The following is a 26,653-nucleotide window of genomic DNA, read 5'->3' as shown; positions in this document are numbered from 1 at the left end:
CCGGGCTTGACAGCGGCGACTCACGTCCGAGCGCCAGATATTTCCGGAACAAGATACGAATCGCCAGACATGAGATCCGCACGCTGTGCAGACTCCAGAAAGCCAAACTTCAGCCTCCTCCTTTCCGCACTGGTAAAACGAGACGACAGAAAACGGAATTTGTGTAAAGTGTGCGAGATATTTCCTGCCAGCGAAGAGAAGTCTACAAAGGCACCAATGTTACAGCAGGTATAAACGAAAAGCACCAGAGCGTACCGGTTTTCGTGGACATAAGCCGTTGTCTGGAAATAGTGATACGAATGCAAGCTCGAATTGCAACAATGAGCTTTCTCGTCTTACGCAAGTCTACGGTCGAGTACTTTAGGCAGCCGGAACGCGGGTTTTTACAGAAGATCTCATGCGCCTTATACCAATAGGGCGATTGCTAATCTCTCCGTTTTCTAGATGGATTTCGCAGACAAAATAATAATAGTAAAAAATAATAGTAATACGAAGAAGAGGCAGGACAAGAATTCTCATCTCTCGCGAAACAAACAAGCTCGGGAACATGGAGTAGCCTCGCCGTCCGCACCATTTAAGTACCATTAAAATGTTCGCCGGAGCACAGCCCAGGGCCATTTTTCTACTACGCCGCGACCAAAGCACCGACGGCGCGATGACACCACTGAGCAAAATTAATATTTCCCAGAAGAAAAACACTCCAAAGCCGGCATACAGGCGGGCTGTGCGCGTTGCGCAAGTTGCAGAGGGGAGTTTCGGTGACCACTCGAGGTTAGCCCGCTGATAATTGGCCGCTTAGTGCCGGTGAAACAGGAAAGTATTCGCTCTTGACGAGGTTGATCCAGGAGGAACCGGGCTTGCACAACGCCGGAATTTCGTCGAACCTGCCTGGTACTCGGCCGCCAAAAAGCTGGGGAGACCCGTCGAGTGGCTTCCACGACAGTGACTTGCATCGCACAGAACATCCGCTTCTTCTGACGGTCGATGAGGACATTCTTCGAAGTCTTCGTTTTCTTATCAGCCTCCTCGAGAAGCTCTAGCTTCCATATCAGAATCTGAAATGCCTACTTCCAAATTTCGCGACAACGATATCATTTCCAAGCATTCCCAGCCCGTTTTCTAGGGTGTACTTCTTGCAAGATCTGCTACTCAGAACACAGTAGCATATCGGCAGTTATAAATACGCTGGATAAGAATCTCTGATCTTTACTAAAGAGGGAAGGCACTGTGCCGCTCAAGAAATTGCGTCGCCTGTACAGGTGAACTGCAAGAGTGGACAAAAGAGAGAGAGGGCGTCGTTTTCCGGTCTTCTCATCGTACCCACAAGAAGAGGACGAAGTCACACCCAGGTGACCGAGAGCAGGCATCGGAATGCATCGGGGCCGGACTCGTGAGTGCCAGCCAGCCTTGAGCCTAGCGACGGTCGAGCGCCAGCACGCAACGGGTGGCTGTGTACACAAACGTGAATGCCGCCTTTCGGCGAGTCTTACACGCATTAAGGAGGCTCGTTCGTCGATAAAAGCTGCGGACATCCAAGAGGGAACAGAAACCGCTTATCGGACACGATCCACGCCTCAATGTCACCAGCTCCATGGACCGAATCCTTCCTGTTTTGATAAGGACGGCGGCACGATGGGATTATGCGAACGCAGTATACTGTGGCCCTTGGCAGTTAACGACAGGCGAGCGGAGGCGACTTCTGGATCCCACGGGTAACCGCCCGGCGGCCGAAAGCCGCGGAACGTACCGCACATGCTCAACACGTGCGCCGCACCAAAGCGAAACGCACGCGGCCGGCGAGCCCGAATGCCAGTGCTTTGGATCGAGCCCAGAAAAGCAAAGGTAGCAGCGTACAGGCTAGCAGCAGAATCGTGACAGAGCGGCGCTTACCTCCTGCTGGAGCCATTCGACGGCGCGTACATTGCTTCCTTCCAAGCGCTCACCGCAGAGGCCCTGTCGCGTGGACACTGGTCGCGGGCGTTGCAAGAGAAGGGGGAGCTCGCAATGCTGCCCCCGTCGAGACGCTCGCTCCGCGCGTCCGAGAAAAGCGCCGCAGGGCATTGCGGGGCCCGTCCGCCGGGCCGGAGGGGACACTTGTTTCCAGCCGCCCGGAAGCCGCATTCCGCCTTCTGAGGCACAATTTTCACTGGAAAGTTCTTTTCACCCAGCGGGAGCCAGGGTGAAGGAGGGAGTCGGACGGCGCGTCGAAGGTCAGCCCCGAGTCGTCTTCTGCCGATAGCCACTTTGGGGGCCATCTGGCTGGGGCAGCAGGGCGCCACCGCCGCGGGCCATGCACGTGCGGCGTGGCTGCATCGGGGGCGGGGAGCGCGCACGACGCTGCCGTGCAGACTGATCCGCAGGAGAATGACCGAGTAACGAAAAGAACGGAAAGGAAATACTGCGAACTTCACGAAGGCAGCGGGTTCGTTCCGCAGCTCCGCGGCCGCATGCAGAGGGGAGTGCACGCGCGGTGAAATCCTTGAATGATTCACCCCTAAAGAGCTATTCGACTTCCCCGGACGCAGCTTTGAAAGTGGCATCGTCTCGGATCGACACCTATAACCAAACGCCTACCCTGATGAAGATAAAGAAAGAGTTAACTGGAGGGTAATTGGCCGCCTTGAGTTCCTAATGCCATGTGGGCAGCTTCATCGGCCTCGTGCGCCGAAAAGCTCGACCCAGAGGATTCATTAATCTCCGGGCCAGCGCAAAAACAAACGCGTAGGAACACACCCGCCAAGGATCGGCAGGCCAGGTTCCTTCCTCCTGGCGCAGTCACGCTCGAGATCGTATTCATGGGAGCGCGCGCACCCCATCCTCTTGCGGCGCGCGTGTGCTTTGACGCGTTCGTTACTCCTCCTGTCTTGAGCAGGCTCCGGCCCTGCATGGCTCAGCTCGCCTTCTCAACGGCGCCCCCCCCCCCCCCCCCCCCTCTCGCAACAGCATCGCAGCGGTGTCTGCTGTTCGAACGAGAGACGAAGGCCGCCGCCTCAGAACACGCTGTTCTAAACAGATCTGTACGTCGTGAAATATATAGTTTTCGCTTACGTGCCGTCCTGAATATCAGTCGCTCTCTTATGCCGAATGATTAAGTTGCCATCGTATATCGGCAACTTCGCATATAGTCGTCAAGCGAGCTGTTGACGGGGCGCCATACATGTATCTGCGCTTGGCCCGAAAGCAGCGCATAGATGACAAATTTGATCTCACTATAGCAAATCATGCACACAGTAAAGTACGAAAGCTTAATAGCCGTAGAGTAAAGCGGGCGTCTGTAACTGGATTCTATCCAGTTCTTCATCCCCCAGAGAGGGTGAAAAGATACATGGACGGGCGAAGTAATTGACTGGCAGTCTCCGCAGAAGTGCCCCTATTCTTTCTCGTGTTTCCTTATCTCCGGCTTCAGCCGCCGCTGGGGCCCGTTTTGCTTGTCCCCGCTCTGGCGAGAGTACAATGCACCCGAGGCGGGCGGCGAAACGGCGCACATCGCGCTGCTTTGACCAGCATCTGCCGACAGCCGCACCGAGCGCTGCGCGGAAGCTTCTGGGTCAAGGGGAGAGACGCGGCGGCCTTTGCAGTGCCCCCAACGAATGAGATCCTGGCATCGAGCTACACGGCGCGATAAGCATGGCGCTCATCTCGCCCCTCGGGCTCACCGGAGAAGGCTAGGGCGCGCTCAAAAGAACGCCGACCGCCTATCTGCGAGGGCCTCGCCCGCCGCGTTCGAGGTTCTCTTCTTCGTTGCGTGCCCCTTTGTTTCGGATTCCAAGCGGTGCTGTCCGACGGTCCGCACGACCCTTCTGCAGCTCCTCATTTTCTGCTCCGGTTTCCGAGCTGTTAAGATCTTTCGCCCCATGCACGAGTGTATTCCGCTTCTTTTTGCGTGTTTGCTCGGGTGTTCACATTGCTTTTCGATAACGGTACGAAGAGCCTGCGTTAATACAGTAGCCGTGCACTCTGATATAACGAAACACGACATGAGTCTCACGTCATGGCGCTATTGCTAAAGAGTATCCCAAGACGATGGGACAGGAAGCTGGCTTTCGCATATAGCTACGCGCGGTGCCACTCACCGAGTCGGTGCCAACCGCGTTATCAGATCTCCTAATGCAGTGATTTGGCCTCTAACGCGGACGCGCGCGGACTGAAGGGCATTGCGCACCGGCCTATGCGAAGCGTGGAAGGGCTTCACTGCTGTGCTCCCGTTGAAAAGGAAACGTGCGCTGCTGCTAATGTCTTGTAACAAGCCCAGTTACACCGATCGCTCTACTATCAGTTCAGCGATGGCGAGGGCTCCCTTGCGCCGCCGCGTCCAAGTAAATCGAAGCGTATACACATATCGCGCGGGATCAGAGAGCACAAATCTAGCATTGAGCTGTTCTCCTCTTCTCTTGCTTAGCTTTTACGATACAGGCCGGCCGGCCGCAGCAGACGAACCGATAGGGGGAGAACCTTTATCGGCACTTGTGCAACCACAGTCTCTTTCAAAGAGAGCGAGCCAATCAATTCCAGATGCGTGACTGAAATCTGGATCGAGCGGTCCATGCACGACCTCCGTCGGGAATCAATCCATTTTGGGAATTAGCGAGGAAAAAGCTGGGGCAGGCCTGTTCTGCGCGGGCACTGCTTTCGGCCACGATGAGTGATTGGGTAGGCGGGAATAAATCGAGACGGAATCGCCGGTTCCGTGCCCGTGGCTCCAGAGTCGTTCTCGCCTGCGTCTACGATAGAAAACGCGCCGCACGCTCGCTTTCTTTTGCAAAGGTCGCGCTAGCTTCTCGGCTCCTTTCTTTGTTGTTTTTCGTCGGATGCATTTTGGCGATTAGGAAAAAGTAAGAGACGGCCACCGCGCTGCGCTGATGCATACCGATTTGTTCAGACTCGGCTTGGTACTGCGAGATGGCGAGCCGCCAGCCAACGCGAAGCTGATCGATGTCCACGAGGAGGTCCGATCGTATCGGGGGAGCGCGCCCAGTTGCAGCGAACCCCCGTGTGCACGCGGCTACGAGAGAAGCTCACGCGAAGTAGTATTGCCAGACACGGGGCCACACCGAGCGTTCCTGGCAGGAATGGTCAGCGTTAGCGTTTGCCGTGCTGTTTCCCTCCGCGTGGTCCACGCATGGACGCCGGACTGATCCCTCGCTGAATACGACCTGCTCCTGGACTTCTCCTTTAACTGGGCCCAGACGGACATCACTTGTGACCAGTGATAGGTTTGGGACTGGAAAGCATTTTAATGACTTAGAGTCCTGTAAATTTAACACGCGAACAGGCGGAAACTCGTGAGTTCGTTGGAACTTTCTTTCAAGGAAACAGGATTAAACAGGACTCGCACTGTTACAGCAGCTGCTACTCTAAAACCAAGCAGCAGCTGTCATTCATCTGTAAACTGCTTCCCGCCGTTCATGGGGCGGACAGATGGCGTCCTCCATGCGGGCACTGCGAGATCCTACAGGCTGAAGTGCCGGTCGTGCTGGTATGAGGGCAAAGCGTGTGTGGCGCGCAGCATCCGCGCCCGTTAAGCGGTTTTAAACGCTGACGCCCGGCGGGCCCCCGGGCAGGTGATTTATGCCGAAGCGTGACAAAAGCGCGATGGCACAGGAGCGGCGTCCACAAGGCCGGGGTCCGCGTGACCTCGACGCTGCATTGCTGCTCCCGAGGCCTGTGCCGCGTGATGGCGACTTGAGCGCGCGCAGAGCGTGGGCCGATGCGCGTCCATCCACTCTCACTGTCCGCACTGACGCAATTAGCGGGATCGATGCGTATGAAACGGCGGCCATCGCGTGTCGCGCCATAAATCAGAGGGCCTCCGGTACCGCGCCGCTCACGGCGTCCACGATCGGGTCGGATGCCGTGGCCCATTTCACGCACGCCGCCTCCGTCGGAGAGGAACAGGAAGATGGGAAAGGTGCCCGCCGTGGCGCCGGCGGCGAGGATCGCGCGTCGGACACCGCAATCAAGGGGAGCGCCAGAAGGCGCAGGTGGCGCCCGTAGCCCCCTCTGGCTGTCCGCACCGGGCTGTCGTTATTCGCTGCGGGCAGGAACTAGCGCGCGGCACACGCTGGCCCGCAGCTGCGGAGATGCAAAGCACTCCAGGTGAAGCCCCGACTGGAGAGGGCCGCGCAGGAAACGAAAACTTGGCGCGTAGTGCGGGAGAGATGACGGGCACGGCCCATATCGACGCGGATTCGATCCTGCCTGTGTGTAATGCCGCATAAGTGAAAGGGATGAGGTCGAAAATGGCCCGCTTGGACGATGGCTGACTGCGACACGCCCAGGTCGGTCTGAGAGCTGCCATCGAGGCCATATAAGCTGTAACAATGAGCCGCGCATTCTCGGCTTTGGTCAGATGAAGCCGTACCGGTGCTCCCTGGCCACAGTGAGCCGCACTTCCGTTGTATATATGCCGGCCGCGTTTCTAAGGAGGTGAAACACACACGGTGCTTGCGTGCTGTGCGACGTCAGTTTGCGTTAAATAATCGCAGATGGTCGAAATTAATCCCGAGCCCCCGGGCCCACTGTACGGCGTCCCTCATAGCCTATATGCGGACGTTAAACCTCACAGAATAACCGATTTCTGCAGTAGAAACAGACTGTCAGTACGTGTCTCTTGATTGTTTCCTCTCAACAACCACTGTGCCGCGTTCGCATTTCTTCAGTCCGGTCGCGTGTGCATCCGGTCTCTATCGGGCTGGCGAATTCACTGTGGCGAATTCACAAGCGCCTGTTTTCGCGTCGACAAAAACGGGAGAAAACTGCAAGCAGCAGCGCGTGCGACGCTGGACGCAGTGCCGCACTGAGGAGCGGCGAAGAGCTCCCGCGGCCGGCCGCCCTGCCCCGGCAGCGGGCGAGGTAATACCGCGGGAGCACACCGCAATGAGGATCGCGGCCGCAAATGAGTCTCGTTTCTCTGATTGCCGCGGCACGTTTCGCTCGGAGCGTCGGCGGCAGGCGGGCTCGGAACTGCCGGGCCGCTGCTGCCGAGCGAGGAGCTCATGCCGCCACGAGCGGATGCGCCGTGGGGAAGGCCCATGCGTCGCCGTCGCATACAGCGCACGCTCGCGAGGTGGCGTGGGGAAATACCCGCTCAGTTTCTGCGTGCCTGCCGCCGTTGTGCTCAGGTTGGCTAAGGAGACGCTCCGCGATGGCTTCGTGTCTCGCTCTGTGACACAGGTGACAGTTGCACGCTCTAGCGAGTGACATCACGGAGCGCCTGTAAACTTCTACAGGATGCATCGAAAGTTCCCAGGCCACACATCCTGCTTTCAAGCCGTTTAGTAGTGCGTTTACGACACCTCGAACTTCAATGTGTCTGTAGGAGGTAAGATAAGTATTATTCTCACCTCCGAGATCTTTAGTCGCTTAATAGGTGTCATAAGTGCCAGAATATACCGCTGGAAAGCAGATCCTATGGCCCAGGAACTTTTGACGCACCTTCTATATAGAGGAGCGGTTTTTGTAACCTGTACAGCCTTATTAAAATAGTTAGCGAATGATCAGCTTGTTAACTATTACAGTTAGGTGCCTGGTTCGCCTGGTTGTAATTTGAGATTTGTAACCATCTGTTAGTAACAGCTATAACATTCTTTTAGAATTTCGAAAATGCGACTGCGCTCGGTGCTGTGGTCCAAAAAAATCCCGCGCGCCATTAAAAAAGTGCGCCCCTGTGGAGCGCTCTCAGGAACGCCCACCAGTAGTCCTCACTCGGCGGTGCATATGTCGCGTGAGCTTCAATGTCCCGCCCGGATTCAACGTTAATAGCCCAGCCCGGCGGGTTCCAGCACCGGCGAGAAGCGGCAGACGAACGTAGCTCCACCTATCAAACCTGTCCGAGACCATTTCACAGAGTTTGGCTAGCAGCACCTATAGTACTAACAAAATAAGCGTGCTGCGTTGCTGTTGAAAAACATTTCATGCTGACACCTACTCTCGGCGACCACAGAGAGCGCAGTTTTGCAGTGCTGCACCACTTATACGGGGCATTACCCGCATGTAGCCGTTGTATGCTTGTTTGAAGCCTCCTTGTGGCAGGCTACCCATCTGCCAACCGGGTTGTGGACAACCTGCCACACACACGCGATCTATTAATCTATGGAAGAGAAGGAATACCTGCCCGGGAGGGATCTCTATAATGCTTTTTTTTTTTTTTTTGCGTTGTACGCACATCGAAATGCGATCATCCCGGCCGGGGTTCGATCCCGCCAACTCGTGTTCAGCAGTCGAGCGCCATAGCCTCTCAGCCACCGTGGCATTGAAATGGCATCATCTGTCCTCACCATGGTGGTCCACACGTAAAAGTGCGCAAGTGCCGAACCGCTCGAGCAGCGAGGCGCCTGCGGAGTCGAAATGGCCAGCACTAATTGAAAACAGAATGCTCGACGAATTTCGTGTCCCAGCCACGGACGACGCTCGAAGGCAGCGAATGACTAATCTTGCGCGCGTTGGACGCTGGGGCGGAAACGAGCCCAGCTGCGTCTCAATGGCACCGGTGCAGCCGCAGCCAATTAGGCGGAGGACATTGTGCAAACAGCTGGAATTGGCGTGCCTGGCGCATGGCCGCGCGTACGCGACTACGTCGGCGCATCCTTGGCTTGGCTTGACTTGTTAGCAAGCGGTCCCACCTGCGCATGGCTTCCTTTGCCCACCGCTGGCAACACTCGTTGGTCGCGCTCTGATCGCGCAAGCGCTTCGCGTGCATACGGGCATACTGACCGCAAAATTGTGGGATGATAGCTTAACTGCATTGCTATCCTATTTCAGATGCTGCACGCAACGAGCAGCCGGACTGCAGCGATCGTGGTCGTACGTGAGACGAGGAAAGTGGCTTGCAGATCTCAAAAACACTTTTGGGGGCCACCGTAGAGTTTAGGCTGCTTGAGACCCGCGGTGAAAGTTGCACTGAAGGAACGTTTTCGCACTTACTTCAACGCGTTAAAAACGCGATTTGCTAGCTATATATGATAGTGAACTGGTGGCACGTACTTAAGCATTTACTTCTGGACCTCATTAGCATAAGATCTTCCGCTGTGAGTAGTCGGTAAAATACTAACACTTCAGGTGACGGAGCATAGTTAAAACCCAGTGTGCCGAGCCCATTCGCATATTAGGACGGTGCGATGCTGAGGAATTTTGGCAAAATGAAACCATGCAGTAGATTGGCGACGTATACCATAACGCGACGCACGTTATTTGCACCATTTCATAGAGCGCTCCGTTAATGTAGAGCGCAGCTTTAAAAAAGAAACCGAACTAGGTTTGGGCATTTGAAATAAACAAGCGCTGAGCGCACATCAAGGGGCTTTGTTCGTCTTCGCAAAATGTTCCCAGCCATGCGCTCCGCGAAAGACGGTGAAAGTTGAGATCAAAGCCCTTCCTTGCTCTCTCTCGACAAAGCCGATTTTATCGCCCACCGTCCAAGGCGAAACCGTGACTCGAAAGGCCCAAAGCGGTACAATGTGTGAGTCGCGTTCTGAGAGGAGTGCGAATGGCAGACCTGGCAACGATATTACGTAACTTCCTGCGACACCTTTTCGTCTGCTCATTTTCGCCCAGCTTCTTTTTTTTTTTTTTTTTGCTTACGCTGATCGGCCACTCTTTTTCGTACAGATAAAGAAAAAAATAAGCTATTCTGGTTTCTTGTCTCAGTAAATTTATGCTGCGCGTGTTCAGTGTGCTGTGCCGTTCGTTTTTTATATCGTTCACTGCGTTCATGTCTTTTCATTTCAGCGCGCTCGAAGGCGCTCTGTCTTTACAGAAAGAGAAGGCAAAAATCTCAAGACCTCTGTACCCTCCTCTCCCCCTCTCCATCCTGCGATTTTGATGATTTTGTTTCGCACACTGCGCGAGGGACAATATCTGTCTCCGACTGCTGCTACATACCGACAAGTGCCGGATGCATTAGGCGCACCTGGCCAGTGATGTGCCACGCCGTAACCGAAAATTCCCTGAGTTGGGCCCAGAAATCCCTATTTAAGGCCCTTTTTATCCGCAGCAGCTTGAACAATCCAGCAATTTGGAAAAAGTGAGACAATTTCGGTTCTTAAAATGGTTTGGTTTATTGGCTTATTGGGGTTTAACGTCCCGAAGCCGCTCAGGCTACGAGGGACGCCGTAGTGAAGGGCTCCAGAAATTTCGACCACCTGGGGTTCTTTAAGGTGCACTGACATCGCACAGTACACGCGCCTCTAGAATTTCGCCTGCATCGAAATTCCAACTGAAACCCTGCGAATGTTCTCTCTGCACCAAAATTTACTCCTCAAATTCCCTGGAAAAGGGAACATTCTCCGATGGAACGTCACTGCAGTGGTGGCTCAATGGCTTTGGCGTTAGGCGATCCCAAGGTAGCGGGTTCGATCCTGGCCGCAGTGGCCTTATTTAGATGGAGGCAAAATATAAAAAAAAATACCGTGTGCCGTGCTATGTCGGGGCATGTTAAATAACCCCTGGTGGTATGAATGAATCCTAAGCCCTCCACTATGGCGTCCCTGCCCATGTGCCGCTTCGGGACGCTAAGTCCCACAATTTACAATTAGGCGCAGCTGTACTCCGCGGTAGTAGACCGCAGTGAAGCTCACCGCACCAGGCTCCCCAACACAGGCCGTGTTCATTGAGCGCGCAGTGAACATGTTTAAGAAAGAAAAAGAAACTAATTCCTTAAAAAGGCGGGGCTACGACGCAGGCAGCTGAGCCCCTAAAATTGGAAAGAGTGTTGTGTTGTGTTGGGTTTAGTTGCGCATAAGCGGCTAAGGCTATTATAAAATTGGAAAGAAAGCTAAATTTCTTTTGCGGAGGCTATATTACTTCCGGCGTAGGAAAGAAGCCACCTCAGAGAGGCCAGGGCAGCGAGAAGCATGGAAAAATCACTTGATTGGTATACGGCTTTTAATTCCGCTGTTTATGAGTCTTTTCGATGGTTTTTACCACTACGCCTCGGAACGTAGACGGGGATAGTTGATCAGACCGCAAGCATATACCGCTAGGAGCCACCCCGATTCGAATCCCTGAACTTCGAGAATGGAGCGAGACAGAACGGGCAGTTGACGAAGTCCAGCGCACAGGCCGTCACGAAATCGAACTCAGACAACTGCGGGGCGACCGAGCCAACGACCAAGCCAGCGCAAGCGTCGAAGCCTGATCAGCGACCTTCTACGAGGTCTGTTAGAAAAGTATCCGACCTTTGGCCGTAGAAAAAAAACTCGCATAACTGGAGCGCTGCAAACCTAGTCACCTTCAAAGTAGTCTACTTGTGACTCCACACACTTCTCCCAGCGGTGCTGCCATTGTGCGAAGTATTCCGAAAAGGCCCCCTTCGGAATGGAGTTTAGCTCAGTTGTCGTTGCAGCCATAATGCTCTTCCTTGTCTGAAATCGCGCTCCTTTCAATGGCCTTTTAATTTTGGGAACCAGCCAGAAGTCCCAGGGGCCATATCAGGACAGTAAAGAGTCTGTTGAACTACAGGAATCTGGTTTTTCGCCAAAAAATCTGAATCGAGTGCGAGGAATGTGCAGGAGCATTGTCGCGATGGGTGCGCCAATTTCCTGTTGACCTCAGCTCCCGGTTCTTGCGCCCCACCGCATCACGTAGGCAACGGAGGACATCCCTGTAGTACTCTTTGGTCATTGTTTGACCCTGTGGAGTGCGTACTCGTGGTCTGCCACACAGAGGGTGTCAAAGAAAGCAGTCAGCATCACTTTCACATTGCTGCGCACTTGGCGGGCCTTCTTAAGTCTTGGTGACGTGGAATGTTTCCCCTGTTACGACTGGGATCTGGTTTCCGGGTCGTACCTGTACACCCAAGACTCGTCACCAGTGATTATGATGTTGATTAAGTCGGGGTCACTGCTTGCGGAATCCAGCATGTCCTGTGAGACTTCAACACGAAGCTGATTTTGCTCCACCGTGAGCAGCTTCGGCACGAATTTCGCCGCAACTCTCTCCATGGCCAAATCTTCGGTGATAATGGAATGCCCGAAGAAAATGCTCATGTCCACCTCTTCCTCAATTTCTCGGATAGTCACGCGACGGTCCCGCATCACCATAGCGTTCAGTTCGGCAATGACCTGGTCATTTTGGCATGTTGATGGCCGATTGGAGCGTGGCTCGTTCTCCATCGATGTGCGGCCATCTTTAAATCAATTGTACCACTGCTTAATCTGTGTGCTGCTCATAGCATCGTCGCCGAAAGCCGTCTGAATATTTCGAATGGTTTCCACTTGGCTGTCGCCCAGTTTATGGCAATATTTGATGCAGTAGCGCTGCTCCTTTCACTCCGCCATTTTCCTTGCAATAAAAAACCGACGAGAGCACTGCCCCCTGCCTCACTCAAATGCTGCGTCCCAGCGACTGACGCTATCGGCAGGCGGGAAAAAATTCGTGCATGCGCATGAAGGTTCAAGGTCGCCTGATAGAAGCGCGCTTGTTTCATGTCCATCAGGTGTTCGCAAAAAAAAAAAAAATATAAAGTCGGATACTTTTCTAACAGACCTCGTATAAGCACGCCCCCTCGCTGCACATGCCAGCGGACACAGGTTCAGTGTGAGCCTCTGAGTACATCATCGAGTCGCACTAGTTAAAGGCTAAATGCGCTTAATTGGTTGTCCCCTTTGCGCTTTGAGTTTCTTGCGCGCAGTCAGGGCCTAACTATTCAGAAACACTAACACCACTGAGGTTACGGCTTCTGCGTCGAAACATATTTCGAATTGCTTATCTATAAGCTATTTCTTCCTTCAAATGACACTGTTAGAGTAACGAATACTCCTGGGGCCGGTTCATCAATAAATCCCAAAAAGCGTATCTCACTTGAGTATTCATCTAATTGCAGAATGCGCGAACTTGCATGCGTCAATTGTGTCCGTCGCTACGAGTATACCAACAGCGCGCACCCAGTGACGGGCCGCACTTGTCATGCACCCGACCACTTGAAAAATCCAGTGGAACGAAAAGAAAAAAAAAAAACTACACAGACGGCGGCCAATGCTGCTCGTGCACCATTTATACACGGTGTGAACCGCAGACGCTACCACCACTGCCCCTTTTTCCCTTCTCTAACGGCCCGTCTAAACTGATCGAAGATGTGCGCTGCATGCGTCCAAGCTCACACTATACACGCGCGTCTGGAACGCGACATCTCGCAATGAAAAGACTCCGCGGGCGGGCGAAACGTTATACCAGCGCGCGCTTTGTGCAGCTAATGGCGCGTAGAACGGCTGCACGCGCGCGCGCGCGCGGATTGAAAAAAAAAAGAAAAAAAATTCACGCCATGCGCCGATGATTTCTCGCTTCCGTTCGCGTGTGCAATTCGCGTTCCTTTCTCGTCGCAAATTGCGCGGCGCACCCGAAAAAAAAAAAAATAGAGAGAAGGAGAAGACGCAACAAGCGGCGTGCCACGAGAAACACGCGAATAAAAAAAAAACGGAGAGGGAAGAAACCCGCGAAAGGGTAGCTGTGTGTGCGGCGCGCGACGCGGGAGACGGCTCTCTTCTCCCAGCGTTTAATCCATTTCCAGATCGATGGCGGTTTAATCACCCGCGCGCGGAGCCTCGCAAAACACGCTTTGCAGTTTTGCGAGGCGTCCCCGGCGATGCCGCAACCCTCCGCCCATTTCTTTCTTCTTTTGGGAGCGTGTACCGCCCGGCTTCTTCCATTTCCGCGCTCGATCTTGTTGTGCGCACCCGACGCAGATGAAAACCGCCGCCGCTGCTCGGACAGGCAGAAATCGGTGCGTGGGAATGCGGCGCCATGCACTGGGAAGCGAAGCAAGCGCCTCGCAAGGACCACCGCCGCTCGCTCTGTCTCCTCCCCCTCCTCCCTATCCGCATGCGTGGACGCTCGTATTTCTTCCTTGCTTTTATCTTCTCCCGACATGCGCGCGTATGCAGCCAGGGTGGAGTTGGCGCAGCTCACCTCCGTGTTGAAGGTCGATTGCAGTGTCGCCTCAAAAACGATCGCTTGAACGAACAGGAAAACGCATATTTTTGGCCTCGTAAAACTGAAGAGCGGCCGGGTAGCTCTGAAGTCCGACCGTCGTAAACATGTGATATAGAGAAACTGCAACTCTTCCCCTTTTTTTTTTCCACCACTAAACCACATCGGAACGTGGCCTGCATGTGAATACGACAGTCGATGGAGAATGTACCAGGTGCCCGAGCTAAATGTGATCAAGTTTTTAGAGAAGACGGACTCTCCTAGAAGAGTGAAACAACTGGGTGCTGTTGGGAGTCGTCTGGCCTATAATATGCAGTCATTTTTTTTCGTTCCCCAGAGTTAACTAATTAGTAAAGGCGAATGAACTATCTTTTTAAATACTGCAGCTTCACGAAGAAGTGTCAATTGTAGATCGAAGGTTGTAGATCAGGTTTAAAAATGGCAGAATGAAATGATTACAACTAGGTAACATTTACGAATATTTATTTACGGCCTAAGAAAAAATCCCGGTAGCTGGTTAGCCGCAGCTGGAACATATCTTGCGGCCACTGCAAACGCAGAGTTGCGTCGGGAACAGCCCTCCGGAGACGAGCGTATTTTGATCCCAAAGCGTTAGTCATGGGGCACCGACCTATGATACCATTAAAAGCCCCTGTTACAGTTACATTGCTTAGTGTACAGTCAGGCCGGAATGAAACGCGAACACGCATATGTCATGCATTTCTACTTTGCAGCGAAATATTCCTTTACAACCTATTTACGAATATGCCCTTCGGCAGACACTTTATCTAGACACATGAATAAGGCTAGCTGCACACTACAGCTGAAAGTAGGCAGGTAAAATATTTTGTTTTCTTGACATGCGCTGTTCGCGTTTCATTCCAGCCTGACTGTACATGTCGCTGTCTTGCGAAGAAGTCTCTGAAAAAATTATCCTGCGTAGATGAACGAAAGTGCTTTCAAGAACTCCTTGCATTTGTGCATAGATGCCCGATTTAACCGAGTCCTATATTTAATCTATTACGTTCGTACAAGAAATGTGACGTGATTTTCTCCAAAAACAAAACAAAAACTCACAGGATGGTAGTCGCTTTGTAACTCGAGATTCAGCGATAGCTGTTTGCGGTGGGGAATGCAATATTGTTCATTCATTATTGTTTGCCTTCTCAGGTATAGAGCGCTCGTGATGCCATTAGCTGTCATTCGCGAAGGCACTCTATTCGGATCTTTAAGCATGACGCATTGCAGTGACATCACTGTAGGCTGAACAATCAGTGTGGTGCGCCACACGTTGCCATGACGCCATGCGCGACGTCACGCCACAATCACCAATCAGCGTGGCGCGGTGCTACACCGACGCCAACGGCGCCGTAGAATCGGGAAACGTGCTGTTAACAGCTGTCTCTGTAAAATCACTGCACCGCGAGTTCTCTACGCACTGAAGTGTGTAGCATGCGTTATGAAAGCACACAAACACCCCCTCACAGACAATGCTACGCAGACCCAGCCATACATGGCAAAATTGCTTTTGAAAAACAATTCAATTACACGGCTAATCACTTTCATATAAACCGCGACAGTTGAATTAAATTAAATTGCCAATTACTGCTCACAAAAAGTAATGACATTAAATTGCAATCACTTGCGAAAATTAATTCAATTACGTTTAATTTACTTTTTATAGTTTTCCCAATACAAAGAAATATACTGGTCTTGGCCCTCAAAAAATTTCACATTTATTAATTTATAGCATTGCAGAAGCGAATCAGCTTCGTAGTGGGCGTCGAAATTTTGTCCTGCTTGATGAAAGGGTATCTTGGGCCATGCTGAATAGTTTTGCTGCTTGGGCAACCCACTTTTGAACACGATGAAAAGTTTTTACAGCCTTGAATACAACTCAGAAATCCTAAAATCACGTGACTGTGTGTGTGTGCGTGTGTGTGTGTGTGTGTGTGTGCGTGCGTGCGCGTGCGCGCGCGTGTGTGTGTGTGTGTGTGTGTGTGTGTGTGCGTGCGTGCGCGTGCGCGTGCGTGCGTGTGTGTGTGTGTGCGTGCGTGCGTGCGCGCGCGCGCGTGTGTGTGTGTGTGTGTGTGTGTGTGTGTGTGTGTGTGTGTGTAAGAGAGCAGTTACAACGTTGCCGTTCAGACAAAACAGGAACGAGCGGCATTATTCCCCGTGAACGGATGTGCCACGCAGTCTTGCCAGTAGCCAGGCGCAACAGTACGTATATATTGCCAGAAGCTAAGTAGCCTGACCATCGTCCTACTCGGCACCAACATGGCTGCCCATCGCCACTCGTCAGTGCGTGTGCAGATTCGCTGGCCCAGGATTTCCGCGCGTCGCTCCTGCTTCCGAGGCGCCCGATCCGGAAAGCGAGGGATGAAAGCTTTGCCTATGCAAAGACGGGCGGTGCCTTTTTTAATGAAAGCAATCTCGAAAGTAAATAATTACTCTCGGTGCCAAATTACAGCCCCAAAGGAGTTCATTACATTACCAAATTAAAAGGCCAGGAAAGTAATTTTTTATATCACAAATTACAAAAAAAGTAAGTAAATTACTGTGATTACATTCACCGTCTGCGAACAGCTCCTTTGCCCGGATTGAGGATTTCAAACGGATTGAGGATTTCATACGCATGGTCACATATATGCCAAGAGTGACACGCGTCAACGATCCTGATTTCACTTTTCGTCCTCTCCTCCAGAGCAATGCATTCGAGGCAAAAACCCGACGAATGCTGCGCATCCAGTTCCTACATAGCAGCAAGAAACGATAATTGCAACGAGGTGGAGCGCCCACGCCCCGGCGTCATCTCCACGAGCACGCATCGGCGGGCCATTCAAAGAGTGCGGTTGGGGCACCTAAGTTTTCCATTCCAGAAATAGACCGCAACGTACAGACGCTGTCCAGGGCAGCGGCGATCGCGCGGCAGCGCTCGACGCTAGTCCGAGACCCGGGCCGGTACGCGGGCTAACGAGGCTGCGGGCAGAGCCCGCTCGGAGCGGTCGCATGCACTGCGGCGTGATGGATGAGCGCAATTACGCGGCCGACGCTGGTCAGCCTTTTCACACCTCGCGCGGAGAGGCCATCAGGGCCGGGGCTGTCGGGTGGGCGTCCCCGGGCCGGCTTATAGGCGCTCGTCCCCCGTTTCCGGGCGGCGTCAGCGCTTGACACGGAGATGAGGGGGATCCAGTTCATTCGCTCCCCGAACAGCGTGTGTGCGAGGTCAACTATACGCTGACCGAGAGAGCAGCGAGTTTGTCATCAACAAATTTATGCGAGAAGCGCGTGATGAGACGCTTGCTCTGGGACGAACGTGGCCCGGTAGAACTGCCGCCGACCTCTGGTTCGATATAAGCGGCCGCACTGCAACACCGATCGTCGTGCAGTCACCCGAGACTTCACGCTCTATCTGGCCTCAACGGTCTAACAAATTCATCCAGATTTTTGCGCATGCTCTCTCCACCGGAGATACCACCGAAACCGGCCGTGCACGGGACAGGTACTGAATATCACTATAGCCTCACAACAGTGTTTGTGCGGGCACACCGCAAGCAATGAGGGCACGGAATCCAGAAACCTCTCAACAAGCTGAGGCGGCGAACGGTACCCGTCCTCACCAGGGTCACGGCCCACGGGAATGATGGCATACATGAACTATGGGAGCTCATGCAGGTGCGTCAGAAACACCCTGAGAACAAGTGCGGGACCTCGTGTGGGGCCTAAAACGCAGTTTCGGATCCGACTCGAGCAATGCATGCGCGGTCAACTCTGAGCGAGCCTTTCTTATCGCACGGACGCCTTCCACAGGCCATCAGTCGCAGAACTTGAATAAAACTTGCTACAGGCACGTGCTCGCGTGAACAAAGAAAAGAATGCGGAGCAGTTTATATCCGGGTGCATTGTTTTCGGCCACCGGGGAATCCGCGTCTCAAAATAGAGCGTGTCCTTGTCGGCCTTCCAAGGCGTGAGCAGCCGCGGACGATCGCGCGGCCATTTGGCGCCATAGTGAATGAACGTCCGCAGGGGCCAAGGGGGGTGGCCGCTTTTGGGGCGAAAAGTGGTCCGAACAATGGGACAAATTGCCGCCGCGCTCGTATCAAGGCGCCGGGTGCACCATCCCTCGGCTCCGCGGTTAGCAGAACGGCGGTGGTGGCTCCCCCCCCCCCAGCCGCCCTGATTGCGCTCATTGTCTTCGGTGGGCTCGTTATACGCGGTCGGCGCAGAACGCGATAGCGCGCGGGCCGCTCGCTCCGATCAGGCGCGAGTTTGTCGTGCTCTGAAAAGCACCATTACTGAAGACGTTCCGCGGCGAGCGCCACGGGAAGGCGTGCGCTCATTTTTCACCGGAGGGGTAGAAACTCGTCGTCACGCTTTTCAGCGAAATCGCCGCTAATTACGTCGACGATAGCCCACACACCGGAGCCGTCCTCCTCATCTCGCAGGGAGAAAGGGGGGGGGGGGGGGGGGGCAGGCCGTCATGCATGTCATGAAACTAACATACGACCACAAGCAGCGACGGCGAACACAATTTGCTCTGCGTGGCTGCTGCTGACGTCGGGGCGGACTACAGTCAAATAAAGAGGTATACGATATAGCGTCACCTTTTAGTAGGCGCGCGTCATTTTCAGATCGCTGGAAAACTGCTTCAACTTTTACTTTCTTACCGCGGGACACCGTATAAAAGTCTTGATGAAGAAAACAACAGGTCATATAGCAAGTAATTAAAACGTTCGAGAATCGCAAGTATTAGAGAGGTTTAGAATCGCGTGATCCCCTATCGGTTAGGGGATAGGGAACAGCGGCGCGCCAGTGCGCAGAACAATACCGCCCCTCGGGTTATTGTTCTGCGCATGCACACTATTCCCTTATCCCCCTGACCGATAAGGACCTATTTCCATGTTCTGAAATCGTGGACTCGTGTTGGAGGGCACATGCGTACTTTGCTCTTCGTTCAGCGCCCTCTGAGGAAAGCACATGGGTGCTATACGGGAAATATCTTCACACTAAATCCACGCGATGATGACGAATCGCAGCGAATACATTAACCTAGGCGCCCGAAAACCTAGAGTATACGTTAAAGTCTCATTTAGTTTGGTTAGTTGCGATCATATATGGTCACATAATTTATGAATCGTAACCAAAGCAGCTGCTTGAAGTCTACTAGTATAGTCGTAATGTCACCACTTTTTACACAGCCAAAAGAGCGGTGCAGCTCTGATGCCGTTATTGGAAAAAATAACGCAATCTCTGTCAAAAATGGACAGGTCAACAGCCATGCTGTATGGTGCGTTGTGCATCGCAAGCGTTCAAAATATCTCGAAGGTGAAGGCTACTCACGTGCGCAGCCCTCCGAAACCTCCACGGATGCTACAAGAGCCCCACTACACAGCGTAAAGGAAACCCCTTGGGCTCCTTACTTTTGACAAAGGCTGTACATGTCAAGCGCACTTCTTGTTTCCTTACTATTTCTTCTCTCGCGTCTGTCATTCTTTTTTTTTTCTTTTCTGGCGTTTCCTTCTTCCTGCAGTTTTGCTTCTACGCCTAGCGAGGTACTACATTCGTGCCGTCTATGCGGCCGCACTCTGTGCCTTGCGAAGGAATGACCGTGAGACACTCAGCGGGCGAGCCCTCACAAGTAACAAGCATTAGAACTACACAAAGGCTAAAAATATCGGCACAAAGAGCCTGGACATAGGGTGAAAGGTCTTGTTCTTAAACGACTTTCATCGAAGCTATCTCATTACTTTGTATTCTGTATTCAGTGCTGTCCCTGCCATCAAAGAATCCACCGCGCTGGAAGGTAACACGGTAGATCCAGTAACCTTCACGACTTTCTTATATTTATCTTTTTTTTTCGATAGTATGCAAAGGAAAACAATTTCCTTTCTTCTCGTAGTGCAAATAAAGAGGACAGTAATGACAGTTCATTTTCGTTGACGCGACTATACCTGCACAGCAGCAGCCAGGAAAGGCAACCGGAAGGAGCGACAGAATTGCATCAAAGCCTCTTTAAAATTTGTGACACTACGCCGTGAATGGAAAACCTTGCGCCATGCTTACAGGCATTTTCATTCCTTCTCCGGACTTCAGTTACAAGTGATTTCTACGGATGCATTGTCGGACACGAACGTTGACCGAACGCCTTGGAACTGAGGATCGCAAGCCTCCATCCTATAGTAACCATGCTCTCCGGTTAGCCCTCGCGGCCTGGGTCTCCATGGTGGGCAGCACCAGCCACGCTGCGGGGGACGGCATAGCCGGAGAGAACGGTTCCTCAAAGGGAACCGCTTACAAGATCCTCGGTGGCTCAGTGAAACGACCATCAGGCTCCTCGAGCTCTTGATAGGCGTTGATGCGCCCTCCGCCTCTCGGCCCGAAGGGCTCTTTAATGCGCGCTGCCGACTTCCGACAGAATCGCCAAAAGCACGAAGAGGAAGTAAGGCGCCGCTCGTCGTCGGCGCTTCAGCCCTCAAGACTGGCGCTCGGCCCTTCGACTTTGCCCGCGGCGTTTCACCTCGGACACGTGTGAAGATGACGGCCTCTTGTCGGAAAAACTCATCGCTGAGACCGTGGGCTGGGCGTCCGAAGGACACTAAATAAGCGGAGCATAATTAGAACTGTCAATCATGCTTAAATAGAGTCACGGCTAACAAGAAATAAAGCAAGGGAGAAGAGAAAAGAAAAATCGTCGCGTCTATTTTACGCTGCGTCCGTGAATAACGAGGCTCTCCACAGGAACTCAGCGGCGAGCACCCTGGGGAGTATTTCTAATGAAGTTGCGGCTAGAAACTTATCGCCACATTCTTTTTGTTTCTAATGAAGCTAATTGCACCTCCGTGCAACCACGACCTGCCTAGAGTGGCGTACGGCTTTGCAAAGAGCGCTCTTTCTGACGCTTTACTTTTGAACCTTTCGCGGTGCTTCGTGCGAGGGTCAGAATGGGCTCAGCAAGGCTTCCAGTTCACCTTTTCACCTTTAGAAACGCGCCAGGGCGCTTTTAGCAACTAATATGCAGAATGGAAACAGCAGACAGTCTCGTTGACTTCATACTGTTTATTCTAAAAGATATATAAGCGCAGTTTTTTTGGAAATAAATTTTCACAGAAAGACGCACCACCACGCTGACGTAACAAGAGGTTCAAGGCATCCTTCGAACGGGTGTCTTTCGTATGCGCTTTTTTCGTGCGCATTTTTAGCAAGAAGAAAAGGGACCTCCACTGTCGAACGCCACGGCGAAACGGCTCCGTGCTGCAGCCGTCGGCCGGGGCCTTGCTCGTTTTGAGCACGCGGTTTCAGCGGTTAGGAGACGAAACTACACGTCTGTTTATTTGCAAGCATGCAGCGATACCTACTACAGAAGAAACTGTCCCCCCTCTTTCGGCGGAAAGAAGTGCAGGATTGCTTGCGACATGGTTAGTTGGTTGAAGCTGTCTCGGGGAGCCAGCTCGAACGTCTTCTTGAAAGGCAAGAGGAGGAGGACAGGAATATGTTTTTCTTCCCGTCTCCAAGAGCACATTCGAGCCGGTTCCCAGAGACAGCGAACAAGTGACCCCATACGCGCGCGATGCGAGCATCCACTGTAAAGCCCGCATGGATTACATTGCCGCAAAGTTCACATCTTCGCGAGTGCCTATTTCGTCTTCAGGCCGCTGTGCATGAGAAGCACCCGTCACACCCAGTAAGCCCTTCTGTGTTTAGCGCGTGCACGTAGGCGGCGCTGATGGAGCGTACACGCAGTGGATTTGCGTGCCAAGCCCACAGTGGGCGCCGGAGACGAATGACGCAGGAAGCCCTGCAGCCTAGCGCAGTTTATTCAAGTTTGCCCGGTTATAGCGTGGAAGATGGCGGCAAACATGGAGAAGGACGGGCGCCGTTTTCAGAGTGGATACATCGTAACCTTCGCAGCACGTTCACTTTGCGTGTGGACAACAATGCTGTTTATTTGAAGCCATCCGAGGCCAAACGATAGACGTGATCTTCTACCATCATGCAAATGGTTCTGAAAGAGTTGATGTCAAGCTGTGCGGAATCTTTCACGCTGCCTTTTCTTTTTCTTCATACTCTAGTTGTCCTTTTCCGAGACAACCCCGCGAGAGAACTGTCGCTGGTAAACGAGGCTAGCTGCCTGTGTTCGGTTCGTTTTTGTGTGTGTGTGTTTTTAGTGTAAATGATAGCCGCAGACTATCGAGTTTGGCGACACGCAACGCCATACTAAAATTCTCGTCAAGCAGGTTCGCGTTGTGGGCCACCGCGTGTTCGCGTGCAGTCACGCAAGGCTCCGCAACGCAATACCAAACCTACTTAGTGTTCGCACTAACGCAAACCCATGTTTCCGTCTCTTGATTAGTGTAAGACGGTTCAGCTACCGCGCGCTTTTGTGCTAGTTGCGAAGCACGCTATGCAGCCTCTCAACTTATTATGAGTGCAAGCTTTAAGGCGCAGAGCGTCCCGAGAGTGATTTAAAATGTTAAAAGTTTCACAGCGTAAAAATTTTTGATGGCACGCTAGGCAGTAAAGATAGTGCATATAACGCGAACTTCGGCTAAACTGCAATGTGTCGCCACGTAACGGCAGCGCCTGGTGTCGAGTGAACCGCGGAGAGGATAGTTATAGATCCACAGGCATTTCGGTTTTCTCGTTTCAATTCCTTGAACTCCTGCTTATCAAAAAAGCCAGAATCTTGGCGCTGCGATGTAGTTCAGTCGAAGATCCCGTGGTATGCACCATTATTAGTCCCGACAGCCCGTGAAGAGGATGTGGCACTTCACGGCTTGCGTGTCATAAGAGTCGTTCACCTTTTAGAAGAAATCCCTTACTACATGAAGTTTATGAAAATGACGCTTCATCCACCACTGACGACAGCCCTGAAAGCACAACATGCTGACACTGATTGCTCTTTCCGCTACAAAGGAGTGGGAACAATATATCAGACATCAATCACGCTGACACGCAAGACGAGTGTTAGCTACACTCCCGCTAGCGACCTGTTGCCGGGCCAGCGCTTCTTGCGAATGGCACTGTTGTTTTGCGTCGAACTTAACGCGCTGTGAACTCAAAGTTTGGAGGCACGCCTGCGCGAGCTGGGCTGCAGGCTTTCTTTAAAAACAGCAGAAATCTATTCGTTGAGAGTTCTGTTTGTTGGGGGCACTGTTGTCTGCCGTTTATTGTGAAGGCCTTGGTATTGCGATTGAATATGTACCAGATTTTAATCGCGACAGCGTTACAAAGTGCTTACCACATAGTTTAGCCGTTTTTTTTTTGTTCTCTGTGGTCTAAAATAGACGCGACCAACGAGCCATACTTTTCATACGTAGGCGCCGAACGCAATCAGGCGAAGTGAGCGGATACAAAAACGTTTTAGCTTCGCATTAACGTTTGCAGCTTCTTGCAGACGCTATAGCTTGACACATGTTCTGACTGCTACTCTCTACCGCTTGGACTCGCGTCCTCTAACAGAGCCCAAGGTTCTGGGGCCTTAGACACAACCTTCCACACAAAGGAAAGTGGTGACAGCACTTCTAAGATTCTTAAAGGACTCGGGGTTGTATTCCCGTCTATAATCTTTAAGTTTTTAGTGCGCGCCTTCTATCCCTTGACATAGTGGTCGCTGGACACTTGGAAAACTAATTTCATTGCTGCTATTTTTCCTTTTTTCCCCTCCCCAAGTGTAGGGTAACCTGCTGGGCATCTCCTGGTTAACCTCCCTGCCTTTCCGTCTATTTCTCTCTCTCTGTAAGAATGCCCATACAGTAAAACGTTTGTTTGTTTTTTTTACCCCGCTATGGGTGCCGTTACCACTCCCGAATATGACTGCGCATGCGCACGATACATGTCCGCAGCCGGCACATGACTGCAGCAGTACAACGTTTTACCATAGCGTTACCGTGTACCGCTAGTACCGGGTTCGAATCCGGCCGCGTTTCGATGGAGGCGAAACGCAAAAGGCACCATTGTACTGTACGATGTCAGTGCACGTAAAAGATCCCCAGGTGGCCGAAATTATTCCGGAGCCCTCCACTACGGCACTTCATTCTCCCTTTCTTCTTTCCCTCCCTCCTTTATCCCTTCCATTACGGCGCGGTTAAGGTGTCCACCGACAAGGTGACATAGTTACTGCGCTCTTTCCTTCCTGAGAAACCACGAATTATTAAATTTTATTAAACCCCAGCAGCGAACGCGCAGATGGCTACGAGGGGCCAGGTGCAGGCGCACCTGACCTCTCGAGCAGATCTTCGCGTGCGCTGTATGGGTATAATAAAATTTAATAATTCGTGGTTTCTCAAGAAGGAAAGGGCGCAGCAACTGTCTCCTCGGGGCGATCTGCGCACGCGCTGTTGGCGGTCGCAGTATACCGCACATGGTAGCAACAACGCTATGGTAAGGCATTCTAACAACAGCTGTCGCTGTGGGACATTTTGAATGAGGTATTACGCGGTTACATGACTATGTTTTTAAGACACAGAGGGCCGAAATAGGGTTTCATCTTTGTAGATCATTCCGGCTGAAAATTTGCATTTGGGCTATATATAGTGTATTAGATTAGGCACTTTACCCGAACGGCGATTAGTTTGGTGTTTTAGGGCGCCGAAGCCGGATGTGAATGCAAAGCGCCAAACGCGCGAAGTGCTCACAGCCATTTACTCTGAACTTATCTGAAGAATATTACAAAGGATAGCCTCGTTGCTTAGTTACATTTAGTTTTGTAGCCAAAGTTCCGTGTTTTGCAAGTTAACGGCTAGACAAAGCAAAATGGGACTTTTTAAAATTTGGATTTGCAACAATTAATTACATGCTTATTTCGCAAACAACCAACCGAATCAACGCTGTTCACGACAAAGCTTTGCAGCAAATACAGACGCGTGTCATTCTGTGGATTGGTGCACTTTCCCGCTGCACGTGGAGAGCTCGTATGTGTACTTATCTGTGGGGAATATTTTTGCCAGTGGACAATACCACTGACGGCAACATGAATGGCTCGGTAAGCACGCTGCCAGGGAAGTTTACGAGTCCCTGATGGGTAACCTGTATAAAGGAACGACTTAACATTTTTACTCAAAGCTCTCCAAGATCGATTGACTTCAGACATCCACGACATGGTTGCGTCACGGACAGCTGGTTCATGGACAGTTGTTGGCAACTGTCGATTCTCCAGCCACTATGTTGCTATGACACCTACCGCACACGGCCTGAGCAGCGTTCTCGATAAGTAAATATGTGAAGTTCTTTAAACTAAGGAGGTCGAAGCGCATCACGCAGTAACCCTATTCTCGACGTGACGTCTCACTGAGAAGGCAATGCATACATGTTCGTTGAAATCAACTAATCGCCCAAAACCGCATGGTGGGATTAGTACATTGCTTAACATTAGAGTGAAAACAGTTGGTAGCAGCCAATTTTTTGTTAACGCATGCTCAGAGGCAAATACAAAAACAGGCCCATTCGCTGCAGTTGATTGCAGTGCTGACGAACAGCACATGCCTTCATCACATGGTTCTGTCCCGGAAAGGCAGTTCATAACCTTGATACGATGCCAACGCGGGCTCGGTTTTCCGCGAAATTTCTGGATTTCGTTTGCTGTGCGTTGTTCCATCTTCTAAAGGGGGCGTGTCGCCCCAGTAACGGTGTCGTAAATGCGCGCATCTTCTTTAAGTTTTTTGTTGTTCTTCACGGTAAACTTACTTGACACCTTCTCTTCCTTGTGCAACTTGCACTTTTCCTCTCTCTTCGATATAGCTACTGCGAAAACGTGCACCATCTGCTGCTTCCATCTGCATTTTTTATTGACTATACGTCAGCGGCCCCGGGAAAGGGGCATTTCTGAGAGAGGTAACAGTATTTCTACCGAATAACATAGTGCCGCCAGTGCCATGCGGACACGACGGAACAGCGTACGTGAGCAGGTCCCAAGAGCTGTCAGTTGATCCTGTACGCGCATCATGACACGCGGTTGTCCGGTGCGGTGACGTCAGACGCGCGGGCGACACGTGACCGAGCGGGAGCAAAGCGGCTTTGCTCCGACTCGGTGTCGGCGGGAGTCTCACCTGGCGACGGAGAAGCGTCCCGCGTAGACGGGGCTCGACGCCGGTGGCGGCTGTCCGGCGGCGCGGGCCACGGCCATGGCGCCGTTCACGTCGCGCTTGCGGCCGGCCCCGCTGGCGGCAGGCGACAGGTCGAGCGTCTCGGCGCCGTGCTCACCGGCGCTCGCCGTGGCGCTGGGCGAAGTACGGCGGCGCTCGGCGCGCACCGCGCTGCCGCTCCGGGGCCGCTCGGCGGCGCCGTCGCGGCCCGCGGCCGCCAACGGCAGTTCGGCCCGCCGGGGAAACAGCACAGCTTCCCACGGTGTCCAGCGGCCCTCGTTGCACACTTGTACGCTGAGGGGCTCGCGCACGCGCTCCGGCAAGGTCCACGGCGCCGCCGGGGCGAAGCAAAGCGCGGGCTCCACCGTTAAGGCCGACGGACACGAAGCTTGTCGGTCACACGCCGGCGGAGGGCCGGGGCTCGCGCGCTCCTCCGCTAATCCGCTGGGCCACCACACCGGGAGCGACTGGACCGCACTGCCGGCCGTCCGAGCTGGACTGGCGCGCGGGCGGTGCCGCCGCTCCCCCTCGGGAGACTCCTCCCCCGACGCCCACCGCTGCGCGCACCACCTCGCGGACACGTGGCGCGCCGCCACGTGCGTCCTTCCGGGGTACGGCCTTCGCGGGCCTCCTCTTCGGAGCGGGCAGGG

The 26,653-nt window shown here is 52.8% G+C and overlaps 1 protein-coding gene across 1 annotated transcript in view; it reads right to left on the bottom strand.

Moving 5' to 3' along the window:
- The window catches only part of twz (BTB/POZ domain-containing protein twz), a 79,791-nt gene extending 53,605 nt beyond the window's left edge, over positions 1-26,186 (bottom strand). Inside the window, exon 1 of the mRNA XM_089576924.1 lies at positions 25,968-26,186. Coding sequence (XP_089433050.1) covers positions 25,968-26,044 — 77 coding nt within the window. The 5' untranslated portion in view covers positions 26,045-26,186. The remainder of the gene's footprint in view (positions 1-25,967) is intronic.
- Between the last annotated feature and the right edge of the window lie 467 nt (positions 26,187-26,653).

The sequence above is a fragment of the Amblyomma mixtum genome, chromosome 3, assembly GCF_055824585.1.
Source record: "Amblyomma mixtum isolate Tamu chromosome 3, ASM5582458v1, whole genome shotgun sequence".
Taxonomy (NCBI): domain Eukaryota; kingdom Metazoa; phylum Arthropoda; class Arachnida; order Ixodida; family Ixodidae; genus Amblyomma; species Amblyomma mixtum.
This window is presented reverse-complemented; position numbering and strand designations above follow the sequence as displayed.